Source organism: Marmota monax, unplaced genomic scaffold (assembly GCF_021218885.2).
Source record: "Marmota monax isolate L192 unplaced genomic scaffold, Marmota_monax_Labrador192_F-V1.1 WCK01_AAM20220418_F8-fsc00048, whole genome shotgun sequence".
Classification (NCBI taxonomy): domain Eukaryota; kingdom Metazoa; phylum Chordata; class Mammalia; order Rodentia; family Sciuridae; genus Marmota; species Marmota monax.
The window spans coordinates 5,446,341-5,464,372 of NW_026694895.1; the positions used below are offsets into that span (position 1 = coordinate 5,446,341).

The following is an 18,032-nucleotide window of genomic DNA, read 5'->3' on the forward strand; positions in this document are numbered from 1 at the left end:
TGTAAGTCAATACGTGATTAGATGTATTTCACAAATTTTCCTTCAGTAAGAAACTTTTGAATTTAAAGGTAGTACTTGACATTTATAATGAATATTAGGCTTGGTTCCTTGACTTTTCTATACTTATGAGAAATTTTAATTTTTCACTGTTTTCAGCGGGTACCATCCAATGCTTCATGGGAGCAAGCTATGAAAATGATCATTAATGATCCTCGATATAGGTAATACTTCATTTTTTCATTTACTTTTCACTTTGAGCAATGTGGGACTACCACATTTAAGATTAAAATTGGGTAGAATTGCCTAGGGCCTTGCTAAGTTGTTGAGGTGGGCTTTGAAAAATGGTACAACTTTTTAAACAAAAAAAAACCCTTTATGTATGTGATTTTTGGATCCATTCCTGAATCAAAAATCCAAAATTTGTCATAAAATTTGAGCACCCTGCTACAAATTAAATTAGAGTTATTTCAAAACTAGAAATTACTTTCTAGGATTATTTCTTCTCTTTGATAAATTATGAACTTTTTAAATTTATGCATGAACACATTGTAGTTTTACCAAAGCATTAATTTGATTCTCCTGCTTTTATTTACTCTTATATGGTATTTTTCTATTATATAGTGCTTTAGCAAAGTTGAGTGAGAAAAAGCAGGCCTTTAATGCCTATAAAGTCCAGACAGAGAAAGAGGAAAAAGAAGAAGCAAGATCAAAATACAAAGAGGCTAAGGAATCCTTCCAGCGTTTTCTTGAAAATCATGAGAAAATGACTTCCACAACCAGATACAAGTAAGATTCTTAATGATGTATGGAATGTGTTTACTGCAATGTTTGTTTTATATTTTTGCTCAGTGCAGTAACTGATAATGTACATGCTGTGTAGTAAAGCTAGATGACTGAATGTGGCAGTTGTATGAGGTACAAGATATATCAGTTTTGTGGATCTTAACTTGTAGCCTTAATTATCATTTGGGAATGGAAGAAAAGGGAAAGAATGACTGGGTTCAAGCTTTATCACATTTTACTTACTAGTCAAGTTTTATTACATTTTACTCATAAAAAATGGAAATTTTTTATATTTGTGGATTAGAAATACACAATTTTATGTTTCTTTATTATTTAATATTGGGGGTAGTTCAGTATTAAAATTTCTTCAATAAGGGCTGGGGTTGCAGTTCAGTGGTAGAGCACTTGCCAGCACATGTGAGGCGATGGGTTCCATCCTCAGCACCACATAAAAATAAATAAAGGTATTGTATCTAACTACAACTAAGAAAAGTATTTAAAAAAAATTCTGCAATAAATTTCTAAGCTTATTTTCCCTATATGTTTCTTTGTTTTTCTCAGTATTCCAGAAAAATCTGAGTGAACATCTGTAATTTCTTTTAAGTTGGTACATTTTCTGTGTTAACCAAATTTCTAATAACTTTTTATGAGCACCCTAAGTGATACAGGACAGTGTACAGTACAGTACATTGCCCAAAAGGTATTATCTATCCACTTAATTATCAAAAAAGTTGCATACAGTTATGAAATTAGATTGAAAAGCATTCATTTTAGTGGGTTTAAATTTAGATTAATATGAAAATGATTCAAAATTTTCACAGTATGATGAAAAATATCATTTTTTTAATGAATAGAAAGGCAGAACAAATTTTTGGAGAGATGGAAGTCTGGAATGCAATATCAGAACGTGATCGTCTTGAAATCTATGAAGATGTTTTGTTCTTTCTGTCGAAAAAAGAAAAGGTATTATTTATTCTTTATTTAATGTATTTGTAGAAAAAAGTTTCTTCACTCAGATTATGTCATTTTATATATCCATTCTGTCAAGTAGTTTGTTCACTTTATATAGTGTGTCAGATCTAGTTATTAAAAGTTAAATTTAATTGTAGAATTGATTGCTCCCATAAAAATAAGCTTCTTTATCTTCCTTTCTCTGACATTATAAGTGCTGATGAAATTCCAGTAGGTATTGATTGCTTGCCATTAATTGCCTGCCTTATTGAAAAATAACTTTTTTTTTTAAGCCTTGTCACATTCAGAATTACTCAGTTTTCTTGCTTATAATTCACTTATGGTTGTTGAAAGAATGACAATTATTTGCTGTTGTTTTTATTAAACAGAACTTGGAAGATAGTGTTTTAAAACACTTGCTTTATACATTTCTTTTTCATTGTTTAATATTGGGGTAATTCAGTATTAAATTAATTAGTATTAAATTAATTCAGTATTAAATTAATTAATTTTGTATAATCAAGTTTTAAAGAAACATACGTAAAAGCCAGTATTATTACAACTTTGAACATATCTGAAGGTCAGTGAAGACCTTAGCATTATACCACTATGTGACTCATCCACAGTAACGTTAGTTATAGTTGTGTCTCTAATGTATAGTGGGAGGAAGAAAGTTTATGGAGTGTCGATTAAAAAATAAAAACATGGCTCCCAAATTCTGGTTTTGAAGAGAAGTGAAAAAATTGCAGATAAGTACAAGCCGGGAAAATATACAAGAACACTGGCCAAATAAGTAGTATCATTATTTAAAACAAATTCATAATGTTTGAAATTGATTCATCAGAATAAAAAGAAATCTTCATTAATTGCAATCACTTTAAACTTCAGTAAGTTTATTCTTACTTTTGTTGTAGGAACAAGCAAAGCAGTTGCGAAAAAGAAATTGGGAAGCATTAAAAAACATACTTGACAACATGGCTAATGTAACATACTCTACAACTTGGTCTGAAGCACAGCAGTATCTAATGGATAATCCAACTTTCGCAGAAGATGAGGAGTTACAGAGTAAGAATAATGAATAATGAGAAAATTGTTTTTAAACAATGTCCTGCGTCAACAAAAAATGATTCTCACTTTTTACATGAGATCACTTAGTTTTAAAGAATTGTTTGTTACTGAAAAGAGTGTTTTATTTATATGCAAGTGTGATATTTCTTTACATTTAAGTTTGTGATTTAAGATAAAATTTTTTTTTCATAATCTAAGTTACCTTTAACAGAAGACTTCTTGAAATATGCAAATCATGCATCAAACTTGAAATTGTACTTAGTTTTTTATGTGTAATTTGGCATTTGAATGCAAATTGCCCCATTTTACTTATACTGTCTTGTTGATATAATAACTTTTTTGTGCATGTAGTCCTGGGGATGGAACCCAAGGCCTCACCCATGGGTAGTAACTTGAGTGTTTCACAAAAAGCAAAAAATTTTTCACAATTGGTTTCATCAAGTACCTTTTCTGGATTACTGAGTTGCTTTTAAATTACAGCTTATTGTTCCGTCCGCCTGAGAATCATGCTTCAATGATTTTTTTTTTCTTTTTTTTTTTTGATAGGGCCTAGAATTTTGTGTAATCACACATTGTATAATATTTAGTTAACAGTGGTGGTCCCAAAGAATTAACTTGCATAGTGATGTTGTAGTCTTCTTTAATTTGTGTAGGTATACTCTGTGGTGTTCGCACAGTGATAAAATCAACTTGTGACCTATTTCCTATAACGTACCCTGTTGATAAAGTGACACCGCTCCTAGAAAAGCTTCTGGGGTACTTTTGGTATTTCTGGCATGTGTTGCATAATTATTTTATTTTTATTAAATTTTGTCATTAGGTGTCCTATTTCATCTTCATTGTTTATTATAGAGTTCTTTTTGAAATTCTCTTTGAAACTTTTCATTACAATTATAAATCATATTTGATTGTAAAAAGTTATTTTCAATGTGAATTTTAAATTTGTAGGGTGTTAAATAGTTAAACTGCTTTTCTTATAATTTGCAATTTTTATTTTTATCTGAAAAACACTTTAGACATGGACAAAGAAGATGCATTAATTTGCTTTGAAGAGCATATTCGAGCTCTAGAAAAGGAAGAAGAAGAAGAAAAACAGAAGAGTTTGCTAAGAGAAAGAAGACGACAACGTAAAAATAGGGAATCTTTTCAGGTAGTGGAAAAATTTCTTCTCTAACTTAGTTTTATAATATGCTTACTGGGCTAGAACATTGATACAAACAATGTATCAATGTTTGAGACACCTGTTCCCAGATCATTGGCTTAGTCTTTGTGGTGAATTCTACACACTTAATTCTTTAACTTCAACAATTAGATAGCTGCATTAATAGCCATTTTAGGCAAGGGAATGTGGAAGGCTGATATGTAAGGTGAGTGTTGATAGCTAAGATTTTTATTTGGGGAAAATTCAACATTTACTGAATAGTGAAGTTAGACTTAGAATACCCAGCTTTGATTACAGGCTCTTTTATTAATCACTATATTGGAATAAGTGCTTAGTAATAATGGTTTAAGTAAGATAGTTTCTTGCAATAATAATCTGATTAGGGCAAGGCATGTGGTCGAGTGCAAGTGCAGGGAATAGGCAGTGATACTCAACACTTAGTGCATCATAGAATCACCTAGAGGGCTTTCAGAAAAGTTTTCCCCACTGACAATCTACAGTGTTATTGCCAATAGCATGAATTTTAGTCCTATGGAATAAGGACTAAATAATAAATAATCATAAATAATACAAAGTTATTATGCTGATAATTTCCTTTATCTTGGTGGTTTTCTAGAGGATCTTTTGGGAGACTCTTAAAACCACAGATTATTGAGCCTTACCTCAGGAATTTGATTCAGTATGTCTGTAAGGGAGTCTGAAATATTGCATTTTGAAATTCCAGTGCCCTGTCACAGTAGCCCTGACTAAAATGTGTCCTTATAATCACATTGTAGCTTGGAAAAAAATGGAAATGGTAGATCTTTATAAAGCCAGAGGTATGGAAGCATTAATTGATTTCATTCATATTCAGTTCTTGAGAATTTACTAACATGGTCACAGATCACTATTGAAGAGGCTAGAAAACCTTGTTTTTAGATAAGCAGCTGTGTGACCAGAAAGAAAAGGAGAACAAATGTGTGTGTGTGTGTGTGTGTGTGTGTGTGTGTGTGTGTTGCTGGGAATTAGAACCCAGGCCCTTGTGCATGCAAGGCAAGCCCTCTACCAACTGAGCTATATCCCCATTCTGAGAAGAGATTTTTAAGAGGACTGTTACACTACAGCTATTGCCCTTTAGTGTCAGCTATGAAGATTTAAAAGTATGTAGTGATTTTTAAAATAAGGAGATATGAAAATTAAATGGAAATCTTGGTCACAGAAAATGTGAGAATATAATACAGACTATCATACTGGGGCTGGAGACTATGAGGAAGAAATTTTCATGCAAAGGCTCAATGGATCTTTTAAGTCTAAAATGTGGCTTGAAATCGGATTGATATATATTTGGCTTGGTTTGTGATTACTCTTAGTATAACTGGTGTTAAAGGATATATTGATAAAGATCCTTGAGATTATCAGCCCAGTAATTTATATGCTATTCTAACCTTCTAAAGTGTATTTAGAACTTCAGGAAAATGAATCAAAAGAGAAAATTAGCATTTACAACAAAAGAACATAAATGAAAAGAAAGTTTTCAGTAATGTTTTTGATGATAACTTTTTTTTTAATTGAATACTCATTGGCCAATCAGGTAATAATAAATGTTTACCACATCTATGACCAACTAAGGCAGGTTTTGTGGGGATTTGTTTTGTTTTTGTTTTTGAAGTCTTAAAACTGGTATTTGACATTCTAGAACTAATAAACGAATCCAGCAAAGTAGCAGAATACAAAAATTAACACCCATAAATGTGTTCTTATACATCAGTGATGTATCCACTGAAAGAGAAATTAGGAAAACAATCCCAGTCACAATAGCCTCAATAAAGAAAAAAAAAAATTACTTGGGAATCACGCTAACAAAGAGGTGAATGACCTCTACAGTGAAAACTACAGAACACTAAAGAAAGAAATTGAAGAAGACCTTACAAGATTGAAAGATCTCCCATGCTCTTGGATAGCCAGAATGAACATTGTCAAAATGGCCTTACTACCAAAAGCATTATACATATTTAATGCAATTTTTATTAAAATCCCAGTGACATTCTTCATAAAAATAGAAAAAGCAATCATTAAATTAATTTGAAAAAATAAGAGACCCAAAATAACCAAAACAGTCCTTAGGAAGAAAAGTGAAGCAGGAGGCATCACAATACCAGTACTTACAGAGCCATAGTTTTTTGTTTGTTTGTTTGTTTATTTGTTTCTAATGGTATGGTATTGTCACCAAAACCAATACATAAAGCATTGGTACAGTATAGAAGACACAGAGACAAATCCACATAAATACAGTTATCTCATACTAGACAAAGGAGCCAAAACATAATTGAAAAAAGATAGCCTCTTTAACAAATGGTACTAGGAAAACTAGAAATACATATGTAACAAATGAAATTAAACTAAACCCCTCTCTCTCACCCTGCACAAAAATCAACTCAAAGTGGATAACAGACTTAAGCACCAGAACACAGTCCCTGCTCCTGATAGAAGAAAAGGTTGGCCCAAATCTTCAACATGTCAACTAGGGACTGACTTCCTTAACCAGTTTCCTAAAGTGCAAGAACTAAAATCGAGAATCAATAAATGGGATGGAATATCACTAAAAACCTGCTTCACAGCAAAGGAAACAATAACATGAAGAGAGAGCCTACAGAATGGGAAAAAAGTCTTGTCTTTACCACACATATCTCAGATAGAGCATTAATCTCCAGGATATACAAAGAATTTTAAAAACTCAACATCGAAAAACAAATAACCTAATCAATAAATGGCCAAAGGAACTGGACAGACATCTCACAGAAGTAGAAGTACAATCAATCAACAAATATATGAAGAAAATGTTCAACATCTCTATCAGTTAGAGAAATGCGAATCAAAACTACAGTGAGATTTCATCTCACTCCAGTCAGAATGGCAATCATCAAGAAGACAAGCAACAATAAATGTTGGTTAGGATATCGGGAAAAAGGTACACTCATACATTGCTGGTGGGACTGCAAATCACTACAACCATTATGGAAAGCAATATGGAGATTCCTCAGAGAACTTGGAAGGGAACCACCATTTGATTCAGTTATCCCATTCTTAGGTTTATACCTAAAGGACTTAAAATCAGCATACTACAGTGGCATAGCCACATCAGTGTTCATAGCAGCTCAACTCACAATAGCCAAGTTGTGGAAACAACCTGGATGCCCTTCAACAGATGAATAGATAAAAGAAACTAGTATATATATATATATATATACTATGGAATATTACTCAGCCTTGAGAATGAAATTATGGCATTTGCTGGTAAATGGATGGAACTGCTGGAGACTAATATGCTAAGAGAAATAAGCTAATTCCAAAGAACCAAAGGCCCAATGCTTTCTCTGATACTCGGATGCTAATTCACAATAAGGTTGGGAGAGAATAATAGTATTTTGGACTAAACAGAGGGGAATGAAGTGAGGGGAGGGAACATGAGGATAGGAATGATAGTAGAATGAATTGGACATTATTACCTTAGGTACATTTATGGTTTTATGACCTGTGTAATTCTGCATCATGTACAACCAGACAAATGAGAAGTTATACTCAATTTATGTAGGATGTAGTCAAAATGCATTCTACTGTCATGTATAACTAATTAGAGGAAAAAAAAAAAAAAAACCTGTTCTCTGAATTTACATCAAGTGTAGAAAAGATTGACGAGAAACTTTGAGGACCAAGGAAATGTGTAGTGTCTCAGAAGTATGAAGCCAAGATAGAGTTTTAAGATAGAGCAGTGATCTTCAAATTAAAGTCTCCAGATGCACAGAATTAATATCATCTGGGAAATTATCACAATGCAAATTGGCAAAACCTGCATCAGGACCTACTGAGTCTAGTTTTCCAAAGTACTTTGCGAAAATTGTACATTCTCCTGATAGATCCTGTCAATTTGTTTAAAAAAAAAAAACAAAACCCAGAACAAACTAGCCACTAAATACAAAAAGTATATTTGAAAAGAAATATGCATATTTATTCTTTAGCTTCATTACTTTAGATAGGTAATATCAATTATTTTAAGTTAAGGTGTCTCTCTCTCTCTCTCTCTCTCTCTCACACACACACACACACACACGTGTGTGTGTGTGTGTGTGTATTTTTTTTTTAAACCACCAGAAATGATATTTTATCTTGAGGGACCAGAAAATAAAGCCTAGAAAGAAAATGTAATATTGAAGTTACTTTTTTCCTGAAGGATAATTGTGTGTGTGAAAGTAGTTTTTACTTTCATCAAATAACAAATGTTTTTGTACCTAAAAATATGTTTGAGATAGCATTAATGGATTAGTTTTAAATATTGCTAAGTTTTTAATGTATTTTTGTATTGCACTTGTATGTCCAGTGTACATAAAGATAACTTTTAAAATATGATTGTTTTTCCCCAGATATTTTTAGATGAATTGCATGAACATGGACAGCTTCATTCTATGTCATCTTGGATGGAATTGTATCCAACTATTAGTTCTGATATTCGATTCACTAATATGCTTGGTCAGCCTGGTGAGATTCTTTACTTTACAAACTTGTAGTTACAAAAGTAATTGGAATGGGCCCAAGGGAAGGTGGTTATGTTGGGTAAAGGGTGCTTTATTTTATTTTTGTTTTATAAACAAAAAAGTAATTGCAGCTCTTTGGTTAGAGCTAGCTTTTGACTTCTTTAGTTTTTTCATTAGGATCAACTGCACTTGATCTTTTCAAGTTTTATGTTGAGGATCTTAAAGCACGTTATCATGATGAAAAAAAGATAATAAAAGACATTCTAAAGGTAAATCAGCATACTTCTTCTTGACTATTAACCTGTAGTCCATTTTACAAATTATTACTGTATTCCTGTGATTTTGTGTTATTTTATAACAAGATTTCTGGGTTTTAGGACAAAGGATTTGTAGTTGAAGTAAATACTACTTTTGAAGACTTTGTGGCAATAATCAGTTCAACTAAAAGGTCGACTACATTAGATGCTGGAAATATCAAGTTGGCTTTCAATAGTGTAAGTAATTTTAACTGTCACACATAACTAATGCAGTTTTTATCATATTTAGCTAAAAGTTATTTGAATAATAGGCTGTTGATATGAGGATGTGAATAGGGTTTTATACGGTAGGGCAAAGTGAAACAAATAATATATGTGATGAAAGATTATGGCAAGCTTGCTCTGCTTAAATTAATGTTGTAGATAAATTAATCCATAGGAATGATGTAAGAATACTTCTAAATTAGAACAGTGAATTTCAGATAACACTAGTAATAATCATACTATTATAACTGATTAAATATAATTTTCTAATAGTTACTAGAAAAGGCAGAAGCCCGTGAACGTGAAAGAGAAAAAGAGGAGGCTCGGAAGATGAAACGAAAAGAATCTGCATTCAAGAGCATGCTGAAACAGGCTACTCCTCCAATAGAGTTGGATGCTGTCTGGGAAGATGTATGTGTACTTGGAAATTTTCTTGTTTGTTTTTATTTTTTAAAAAACAACTGAAAATAAAAAAATTTTAATTATTTTCCCTTTTAAAGCCAAATAATAAGGTAAATTTGTAGAGTATATAAAACATTTATTAAGTCAGCTGTGACTCTACATTTATGAATATTAATGATTTGGACTTTTGAAGAAAACAATAAGTACACTTTTAGAGGATGAGCTTATCACAGTTTTTACTTGTTAATTTGATTTCTTTTTCAAAAGCATACTGGTATACTTTTCCTTGGCATTCATATGTTTATCATATTACTGATTTTTTTCAGATCCGGGAGAGATTTGTAAAAGAGCCAGCATTTGAAGACATTACTCTAGAGTCTGAAAGGAAAAGAATATTTAAAGATTTTATGCATGTGCTTGAGGTAATTTTATTATTCTCATAACTGAATGAAATACTACAAAACATACAAAATATTTAAAATTTTTGAATGATCAAAATATATTTCTTAACATTTTCTTGCTTTTGTCAAATATAGTTACTTGGGAAGTGTACAGAATGTTTTATTTCTGTGGAAAGTTTTAAAGTGAAATAAACTGCAAGTTTTCATGGGAATATCCAGAGTCGTGTGTAAAGAATGTATATTTTTTAATAGTTTTCAGAAATTCATTGATTGACTAGTAAACTTAAAACTTGAAATTTTGTTATACAGCAATTTAAAAAAAACCCTATTTTAAGGATGTTTCAGGTATTATATACTTCATTGGATGTACAGAAAACCCAGAGAGTTTCTCGGGAAAAAAAAAATGGGGCAAATAGTTTTATTAAAGTGCATAATGAAAATGTTCCTTTAGTCGAATAATATGCAGGCTTTGATGAAGGTTTCAGGTAGTCACTTGTAAATATGCTCCATTGATAATGATTCAAAAATAATATTGATGCTATTAAGCAGTGTTCAAATTCTTTGATATACATTATGTGTATGAAGTAAATCCTCATAAAAACTTACGAAGTTACAGATCAGTAAACCAAGCAAAGTGAAATATGAAGTACCTTTCAGGGAAGGGATTCCAGCACAAGCTTTTTGGCTCCAGGGTCAGTGTTTTCAAAAAGTTCTCTTAATAAGCTAATGCTTTGCAACAAACCAAAAGATTGTACAAATTCATAATTGTAATGTTAGCATTGTAATCCTGCACAAAGATTACTTGTCTGTTTACTACCTCTTTGGATTTATTATTATTGATTAATATCACCGTTAACAGTTTCTTGTACTACTATGTACTCATGTAGCGCATATTGTTTCACAGCTGCCTCTGTATCTGTTCCTATTGCCTTTGAGCTCTTCTACCCTTAGTTTAGACCAATGGCATCTGAATTATCTAGGAATTTCTCAGGAATGCAGACACCAGACCCAATCACATAGAAATTCCACTTGTGAATCTTAATTTTTAGCCAGATTCCCAAGCATTAGAATGTACTTTGAATTTTCCACTCCCCATCCTGCCCCAGTACCAGGGATTTAATCCAGCATCCCTTTACCACTGAGCTACATCCGCAGCCCTTTTTATTTTTTGAGACAGGGTCACACAAAGTTGCTGAGGCAGGCTTTGAATTTGCAGTCCTCCTACCTTGGCCTCACAAATTGCTGGGATTACAGGCATGTGCTACTGCACCCTGCTTATATTGTGAATTTTGAAATACTCCAATCTAAATAATGCCCTATCTGTTTTTCCCCAACTCAAGAATCTCCAACCATATTTTTTTCATTTTGTGCTGGGGATAAGTTAATGACTTGGTAAATGGAGGTAAAGATAGTACATAGAGAAAGGCTAAACACATTCAGATTTTTAATTTGGGCCTTGAGGTAGAAAAGAAAGGTTACATTCATTGATACAAGAGGATAAGGGTTTTTTCTGAGGCAGATTCTTTGTTTCCACCTAAGCAGTTGAAACAGTCCATTTCCAAAGCCATACACGTGTTTAGGATCAAGAAGCTTTTATTGCAATACTTTCCCTTTCTAGCTAACCTGATAATTGTTTTAGAGGGAGTTAAGAAGAGACATCATTTGCATGCCTAAGGGTATCTTATTTGAATATGAAGAAAATGGTTCTTGGAGGAAAAGAAAAAGTAGATTTTGCATTTATTCTGAGACCAACCTTGTTTATCTCAGATTAAGTGTGTCTCTGAGGTTATTCTTTATCTTAGTGCCTTGCATAACTTGTTAGACAAAGCCAGATTCTTAAAAAAAAATTTTTTTTAAATGTCTGAATGTCACTATATTTCATTGTTTCATTGTTATTGAAAGCATTTGGGACTATTCTTCATATTATACCTTTCTAGACTGTATCAATTTTCCCTCCTAACATTTTCATTCTTGTTAAAATTGTTCTTACTGCTGGACGCAGTGGTGCATACCTGTAATCCCAGCAGTTTAGGAGACTGAGAAGGAGAATCACAAGTTCAAATCCACCCTCAGCAAGGGCAAGATGCTAAGCAACTCAATGAAGACCCTATCTCTAAGTAAAATATAAAACAGGGCTGAAGATGTGGCTCAGTGGCCAAGTTTCCCAGAGTTCAATCCCTGGTACCCCGCTCCCCCATGTTAAAAAAACCTATTCTCACTACTAATACTTTTAAGATCATTTTTTATTTAGATGTCTCAATTAGTGGGTATAGCATGAGTAAGAAAAAAAAAAACAGAAACTGTTAAAATGATTAATGATTCTTTGCATGATCTCCAGGGATTACATCCTACATATGTGGCATTTCAATCTAAGAAGTTTTTGTGTGACTTCTAAAAGACTTTATGATCCACTATGTAAAGCAAATGTAAATTCTTGAAATTTTCTTCTACCCTGGTAGCATGAATGTCAACATCATCATTCAAAGAACAAGAAACATTCTAAGAAATCTAAAAAACATCATAGGAAACGTTCCCGCTCCCGATCGGTAAGGAAGTTTAAAGATGGCACCCTGAATGTACTAAAATATTTAGCAGCATCATTGTGAATTAGATTATTTGTATTATTTAGGGGTCAGATTCAGATGATGATGACAGTCATTCGAAGAAAAAACGACAGCGTTCAGAGTCCCGTTCTGCTTCAGAACATTCTTCTAGTGCTGAGTCTGGTGAGATTTCTAGTTATTGATCAAAATTATTGACCCGTTTATTGCCTCAAATTCTTACACTTTATTTTTCCTTTTATGCTCTTCAGAGAGAAGTTATAAGAAATCAAAAAAGCATAAGAAGAAAAGCAAGAAGAGGAGACATAAATCTGTAAGCAAGATTCATGCTTTTACATTCAACCTAGGCTTTGGTTTTTCTTAGCTTTCTCAGTGGCTATTAGAACCTTCTCCCAACCTAATCCTTTGTAGTCTAGTTTAGGCGTGTACAGACTTTTGTAGTTAACCTTACATTAAAATCATTTGGTAAACTTCAAACAAATACACATGCCAGTGTCAGAATTCTTACCCTTGTCTTTAATCTTCAAGACAGACCCCAAAGTGAGGGTGTGTGTGTTTATGTATCACAACTGTTGTTGAGAAACACAAATTTTAACGTTTAAACAACCACTTTTCAGCGATTATAGTTCTTCATCTTTAGGTATATATTCAACAGGATATCACTTATTGAATTGAAATTTTTTTATTGGTGCTCACATAAATTTGTGCGTATCTGATTAAGAGAGATTCTTGGCATGAATCTTATATTTTAGGAAATCCCTCATTTACAGCAGTAATTTTAAGGAAAGAATTTCATTTACAGCTAAGCTAACAGCAATATTTTATATCTAAATCAACTGATAGTACGTTGGAGTGGTAAGAAAATAGAATATCTGAGCTGGGGGTGTAGCTCAGTGGTAAAAGTACATGCTTGCTTAGCACATATGAGGCCCTAGGTTCAATGCTCAGCACAATAGAAGAAAAAAAATGTTGTCTGTATTTATGTAATATAACCTATCTAAAGTAATAGGGAGGCTTCTTTTTAGTGGTGTTTTACCACTAAATGGTAATGTCATCCTACTCATGGGAAAGACTGTCTCCTTCCATAAGTCTTTGGGAAATTTTATCAAACACTTGAGGTTAACAATTCAAATTATATTTTCCCACTCTAGGAACACTAATATTATGAGTGCATGTTAAATATTATCTGTATGTGGATTTTTAAAAGATAGAATGGCATCTCTATGAAAATACAAACAAGTAACTTTATTTACATAGGACTCTCCAGAATCAGATGCTGAGCGAGAGAAGGATAAAAAAGAAAAAGATCGGGAAAGTGAAAAAGATAGAAGTAGACAAAGATCAGAATCAAAACACAAATCACCTAAGAAAAAGACTGGAAAAGATTCTGTAAGTATTTCGGTTGTTTTATTCTTACATTTACAAAAATAGAAAAGTGGTTTCAAGAAGTCTATTGACTTTCAGTTTGCTGCCATTGAGGGAAACTATATCAGTTAACTGCTTTTCTTACAAAAGTGTTTTCTAATACTTACTGTCATGAATGACCTGATTTGACTGTCCCAAATTTTATATCCCTTACAAAATAACAGCATTCTGTAACTATAGTTTTAACATTTACACTAAGAAAGAATATGGTCTCTGGTTTGTACATTCTCACTAATAAGTGACAGTGGGTGTTTTCTGATCAATTTTTAAGGATTTTTTTTTTCTTTTTGTTTAAGGGATATAAAATATAGACTCTGCAGGGATTCTTTGGATATCCACAGTTGTCATCGTTTCACCTTTACTAGTTTCAAAAGGTAGCATTGCAGTAACATTTAGAAATATGAATTGGGGAATGGGTGAACACAAAAGAAAAAGAGAATACAAGCCAAATACAGACTTTATTATCATGTTAAATAATTAGTTTCTCATATATACATAATGTAAATATGAATGGCAGAGCACATGATAATGCAAATCTTTGCTTTGCCAATTTCTTATACAAATGTCTTTCGCAAGGGTAATTAACGCCTAGGAATTATCAGTGGAGAAAGATCCTTAACCATGTAGATTAGCCCTGGTCCCTACTCTCTCTACCTTTGGCTATTCGGATCCAGTTGATATAGAGCAGGGTTTTTTTGTGGTGGTTTTTAAATCTGTATGCAACAGGTGAGTCTTAATGACAACCGTAGTAAAGAATGAAATCCTACCCTCCTCTGTTAGTACTTTTTCTTAACAGTGGGTTAAACAATTTGTAAAGGAGGTTGGGTGAAGTCTATCCACTCTACAAAGGTTGTGTTTCTCAGAGAATGCCATGTTTTTGTTTATTTTGTCTAAATCTTGCCCTGCTTGTAAATGTAGTATGTTTGAACAGTAGAATCTTAGAATAATAATACTTTCCTTTCTGTAATAGAGTGCTACCTAGAATCTGTGCAAATATATTACCAAGAATGTAAGCACATAGCTTTCTAATAAGTATAAACAAGAAGCCTCATTCAGTTTCGTAAAAGGGAAGAGAAGAAACCAGTGTGTATCGTTCTTCTGGTTTCAAAATTCAAGTTTTTTCCACTAATGGATCCATTTGATGGGCTTTTGAGTAAGAACTCAGTCTTTTAACCCTGTAAAATGTGTGCTTCTTTGGAAGAGAATCCATATAAATCTTGACTCTTTTCTCACAGATTTATTACTTTATAATCTTCTGACTACTAACATCTGTAATTATGTTCAATGTCTTTTCAGGGTAATTGGGATACTTCTGGCAGTGAACTGAGTGAAGGTGAATTAGAAAAGCGCAGAAGAACCCTTTTGGAGCAACTGGATGATGATCAATAAATTATACCAAATATATGTTTACAGTATGATTTAAAGTCTAATTCAGACCAGGGACTCTATTTTAAGTTCAGTTTAAATAACACTGGGTTTTAATTGTATCACAGAAAAAAAAAAAGTGCATTTAAGTATTGTTATTGTGGACTTTATATAAGCAAAAGAAATTGAAAATAACTTCTGATTCTGTATCAAGAATCATATTTTCCTACAGTCATAACTGTCTTTCTGTGACCCTTTCATAGGGCACTGCAGGATGGATTAAAGGTGGCAATTTACTGATAACTGCAAATGTCTCTACTTTGTTCTAAAGTCTTAAGTCATGAGGTGATTTGATTTACTTTTAGAAGTTGGATTTTGAAGATATATGACAATTTTTTTGATAATATCGTAGTACAAAAAAAAGCACCAGCAACCAATATATCTGCTTTTTTGTGCACTACCCAACTGGTTACAGCCAATGTGATCTATTATGGTGAGCTTGTAAGAAATGGGTGTTTTTGATGGAAACTTGGTAGACCCTTAACTCTAGTGGTGCAATAAGCACTGCTGTAATAAAGCCACCGTTATTTTTTATGAAACATCTGACATTTTAAAAAGGCTATTGTGAGGGCATTATTTTGAGCATCTATTTTGAGGTGATGTTTAAAAAAGGTAACATCGAATCAAATTGTAAATTAGATTAAATATATTGCCTTAAGGACCTACTAAAGAATGTGCCACCAATCTTTAAGTGATAGTTGCAATATACTTGTCAAAAAAGAAAAAAAAAAATCAATGTTGACTTTAAAACATTTTCTTTAACAGTTGTCTTGATTTTTTTATCCAATTTTTTTTCTTTTTTTGTTTTCTTTCTCTCTCTTTTTTTTTTTCCATTGAGGAGGGCTTTTACCTTCCCTACTCACTGAGAAGTATTGACTTCGTGGTACACATTCTAAAGCATTTCTGATTTGAATATTTTTGTACATTTTTATCAATTATTAAACCTTCTCTTCTAGTGCGTACTAGTATTTATTTCTACTTAAACTGCTCAGCTCTAAAGAAATTGTATAATCATTTTAAAGATGCTAGAAATTTGCTTCATCTTACCCATAAATAGCTAGTTTACTTTCCCTTTTTAATATTTAAGAATATTATAAATCAGTGCATTTGAGGTCCCTTGATTTGTTTTTTACCTATAAATTTCCTATGGAATATTTTAGGCAATGGTTTGAAGATAGAATACCCTTTACATGCTAACTTTTGAAGGTTGGTGATGTAATTTATACTATTTTCCTTCAGTGCAGGAGATTTTTTTAAGAAAGAAAATTTTAGCACAGTCTTTGGTATTATTGTAGGTATTATCTTTGTTCTTTTAATTTGGACACTAAGATATCCTATTTCAGGTTGAGATTTACAAGAAAAGTCTTTCCTCATTCTCTTAATGAGCTTGAAAGTGAAAATGACCAAGACAGCTCTTTCCCATCCTGCCCTATGTTTTAATTAAATCTAGTTTCCACTGTGTAAAGGCTCAATAAAAGGGGGTGAATTTTTTTTCTAAAATCCTTTCTGCCACATCATTTTTCTGCTATGAAATATGACATGACTTTGTAGATATAAAGTGAGAATCATCATCTTTGAGAAAATGTGAAATTGAATCACTTGCTTAAGATTAGTCTCTTCTGGTTATATTAGTCAAAACACCTAACAACTCTGGCAATAAAATTGCCTAGACTTAATTTTCAGAGTTCCCATTTTAATGATTGCTAATCATGTTAAACACCTGACATGGAAGTCAATGGCCAAATCTTTAAAACATGCATATAATACTGGGAGATATACTAGTAATGTTTCACAAGAGAATTTAGAATCTGTAAAACATTGCTTTAATTATTCCATGATTGATGATTTTTCAAGTACAGTTTTCAAAAAAGTTTTGATTTTTCTATTTAAAATAAAAAGTTATTGATGTTTTAGCATGTCCTCAGAATAGATTTTTTTTGTAATCTTACTACATCTTCCAGTTCCTCCAAGATATAAATTCAATTGTAGTTCACCCATGCAAATTATTCGCTCTAATAAGTTAACACGTGGTAACTCAAAAAACACAACATCTTTCCTATAAAAGATGTGAATGAAGTGACTGATCTAGCTGCCAGAGATTGCTTATTGTCTGAAGGAATAGGTGATGGGAGATTTTATTAAAACAGAAAACTGGGTATTTTTAACTTAATAGATTAAGGTTTCAGTTTAGATAAAGCTGAAATATCTTGGTATTGGTTCTATTAGTGTGTTCAAACATAAGGCCCAGACAATGTTGAGGGTTTATTTTTCCCCTTAACATCACTATTATATGAATTACTGGATAATGTTCATTAATACAATTAACTTAGCTAAAATCAGGATCTCAAAAATTGTTCTTATTTTCTCCCAGTCTATAATATTTCCATGTTGGGAAAATTGAATTTGTATGAGAAGTTAGATAATTTAATCAATCAGGTATTAAGAATTATTTGCTATCTAAGTGAATTTAAATAATGTACTCTATCTTATTTTTTAACATAAAAGTAGTTTTTATGCTGCCAAGTAAATTTGAATAATGATTAATCACAGCTATTTCTTCTTTTGACTTTTGCTTAATTGGGCCTGACTTTACCCAAATACAAATAAAAAAAGGTTTTCCTAAATTAAGGTAATTCCGAGTGGTAGGATAAACAAACTGTTGCTGTGCTCTTTTTCTGGAAAGTTCATAGTCTCAAACAATATGTAATTTATAAATTGAAAAAATAAACATTTTTGAAAGCTAAGTACTTTAGATCTGAAAATATGAAACAAAGTACTTTAATTCCTTAACTCTCTGTATTTCATTTTTCCTTTCGGATGTCTGT

At 32.1% G+C, this 18,032-nt stretch overlaps 1 protein-coding gene across 9 annotated transcripts in view; it reads left to right on the forward strand.

Annotated features, from left to right (window-relative positions):
* The window catches only part of Prpf40a (pre-mRNA processing factor 40 homolog A), a 65,169-nt gene extending 48,049 nt beyond the window's left edge, over positions 1 to 17,120 (forward strand). For 5 of the 9 annotated variants that reach the window (XM_046426859.1, XM_046426862.2, XM_046426864.1 and 2 more), the window contains 15 exons: positions 157 to 221; positions 622 to 786; positions 1,638 to 1,746; positions 2,649 to 2,799; positions 3,819 to 3,952; positions 8,362 to 8,476; positions 8,638 to 8,741; positions 8,850 to 8,966; positions 9,267 to 9,404; positions 9,722 to 9,817; positions 12,256 to 12,342; positions 12,426 to 12,522; positions 12,609 to 12,670; positions 13,615 to 13,746; positions 15,079 to 17,120. In XM_046426859.1, coding sequence (XP_046282815.1) covers positions 157 to 221; positions 622 to 786; positions 1,638 to 1,746; positions 2,649 to 2,799; positions 3,819 to 3,952; positions 8,362 to 8,476; positions 8,638 to 8,741; positions 8,850 to 8,966; positions 9,267 to 9,404; positions 9,722 to 9,817; positions 12,256 to 12,342; positions 12,426 to 12,522; positions 12,609 to 12,670; positions 13,615 to 13,746; positions 15,079 to 15,171 — 1,665 coding nt within the window. In that variant the 3' untranslated portion in view covers positions 15,172 to 17,120. The remainder of the gene's footprint in view (positions 1 to 156; positions 222 to 621; positions 787 to 1,637; positions 1,747 to 2,648; positions 2,800 to 3,818; positions 3,953 to 8,361; positions 8,477 to 8,637; positions 8,742 to 8,849; positions 8,967 to 9,266; positions 9,405 to 9,721; positions 9,818 to 12,255; positions 12,343 to 12,425; positions 12,523 to 12,608; positions 12,671 to 13,614; positions 13,747 to 15,078) is intronic. The other 4 variants (XM_046426861.1, XM_046426863.1, XM_046426865.1 and 1 more) reach the window with 1 other exon arrangement.
* The last annotated feature ends 912 nt before the right edge of the window (positions 17,121 to 18,032 follow it).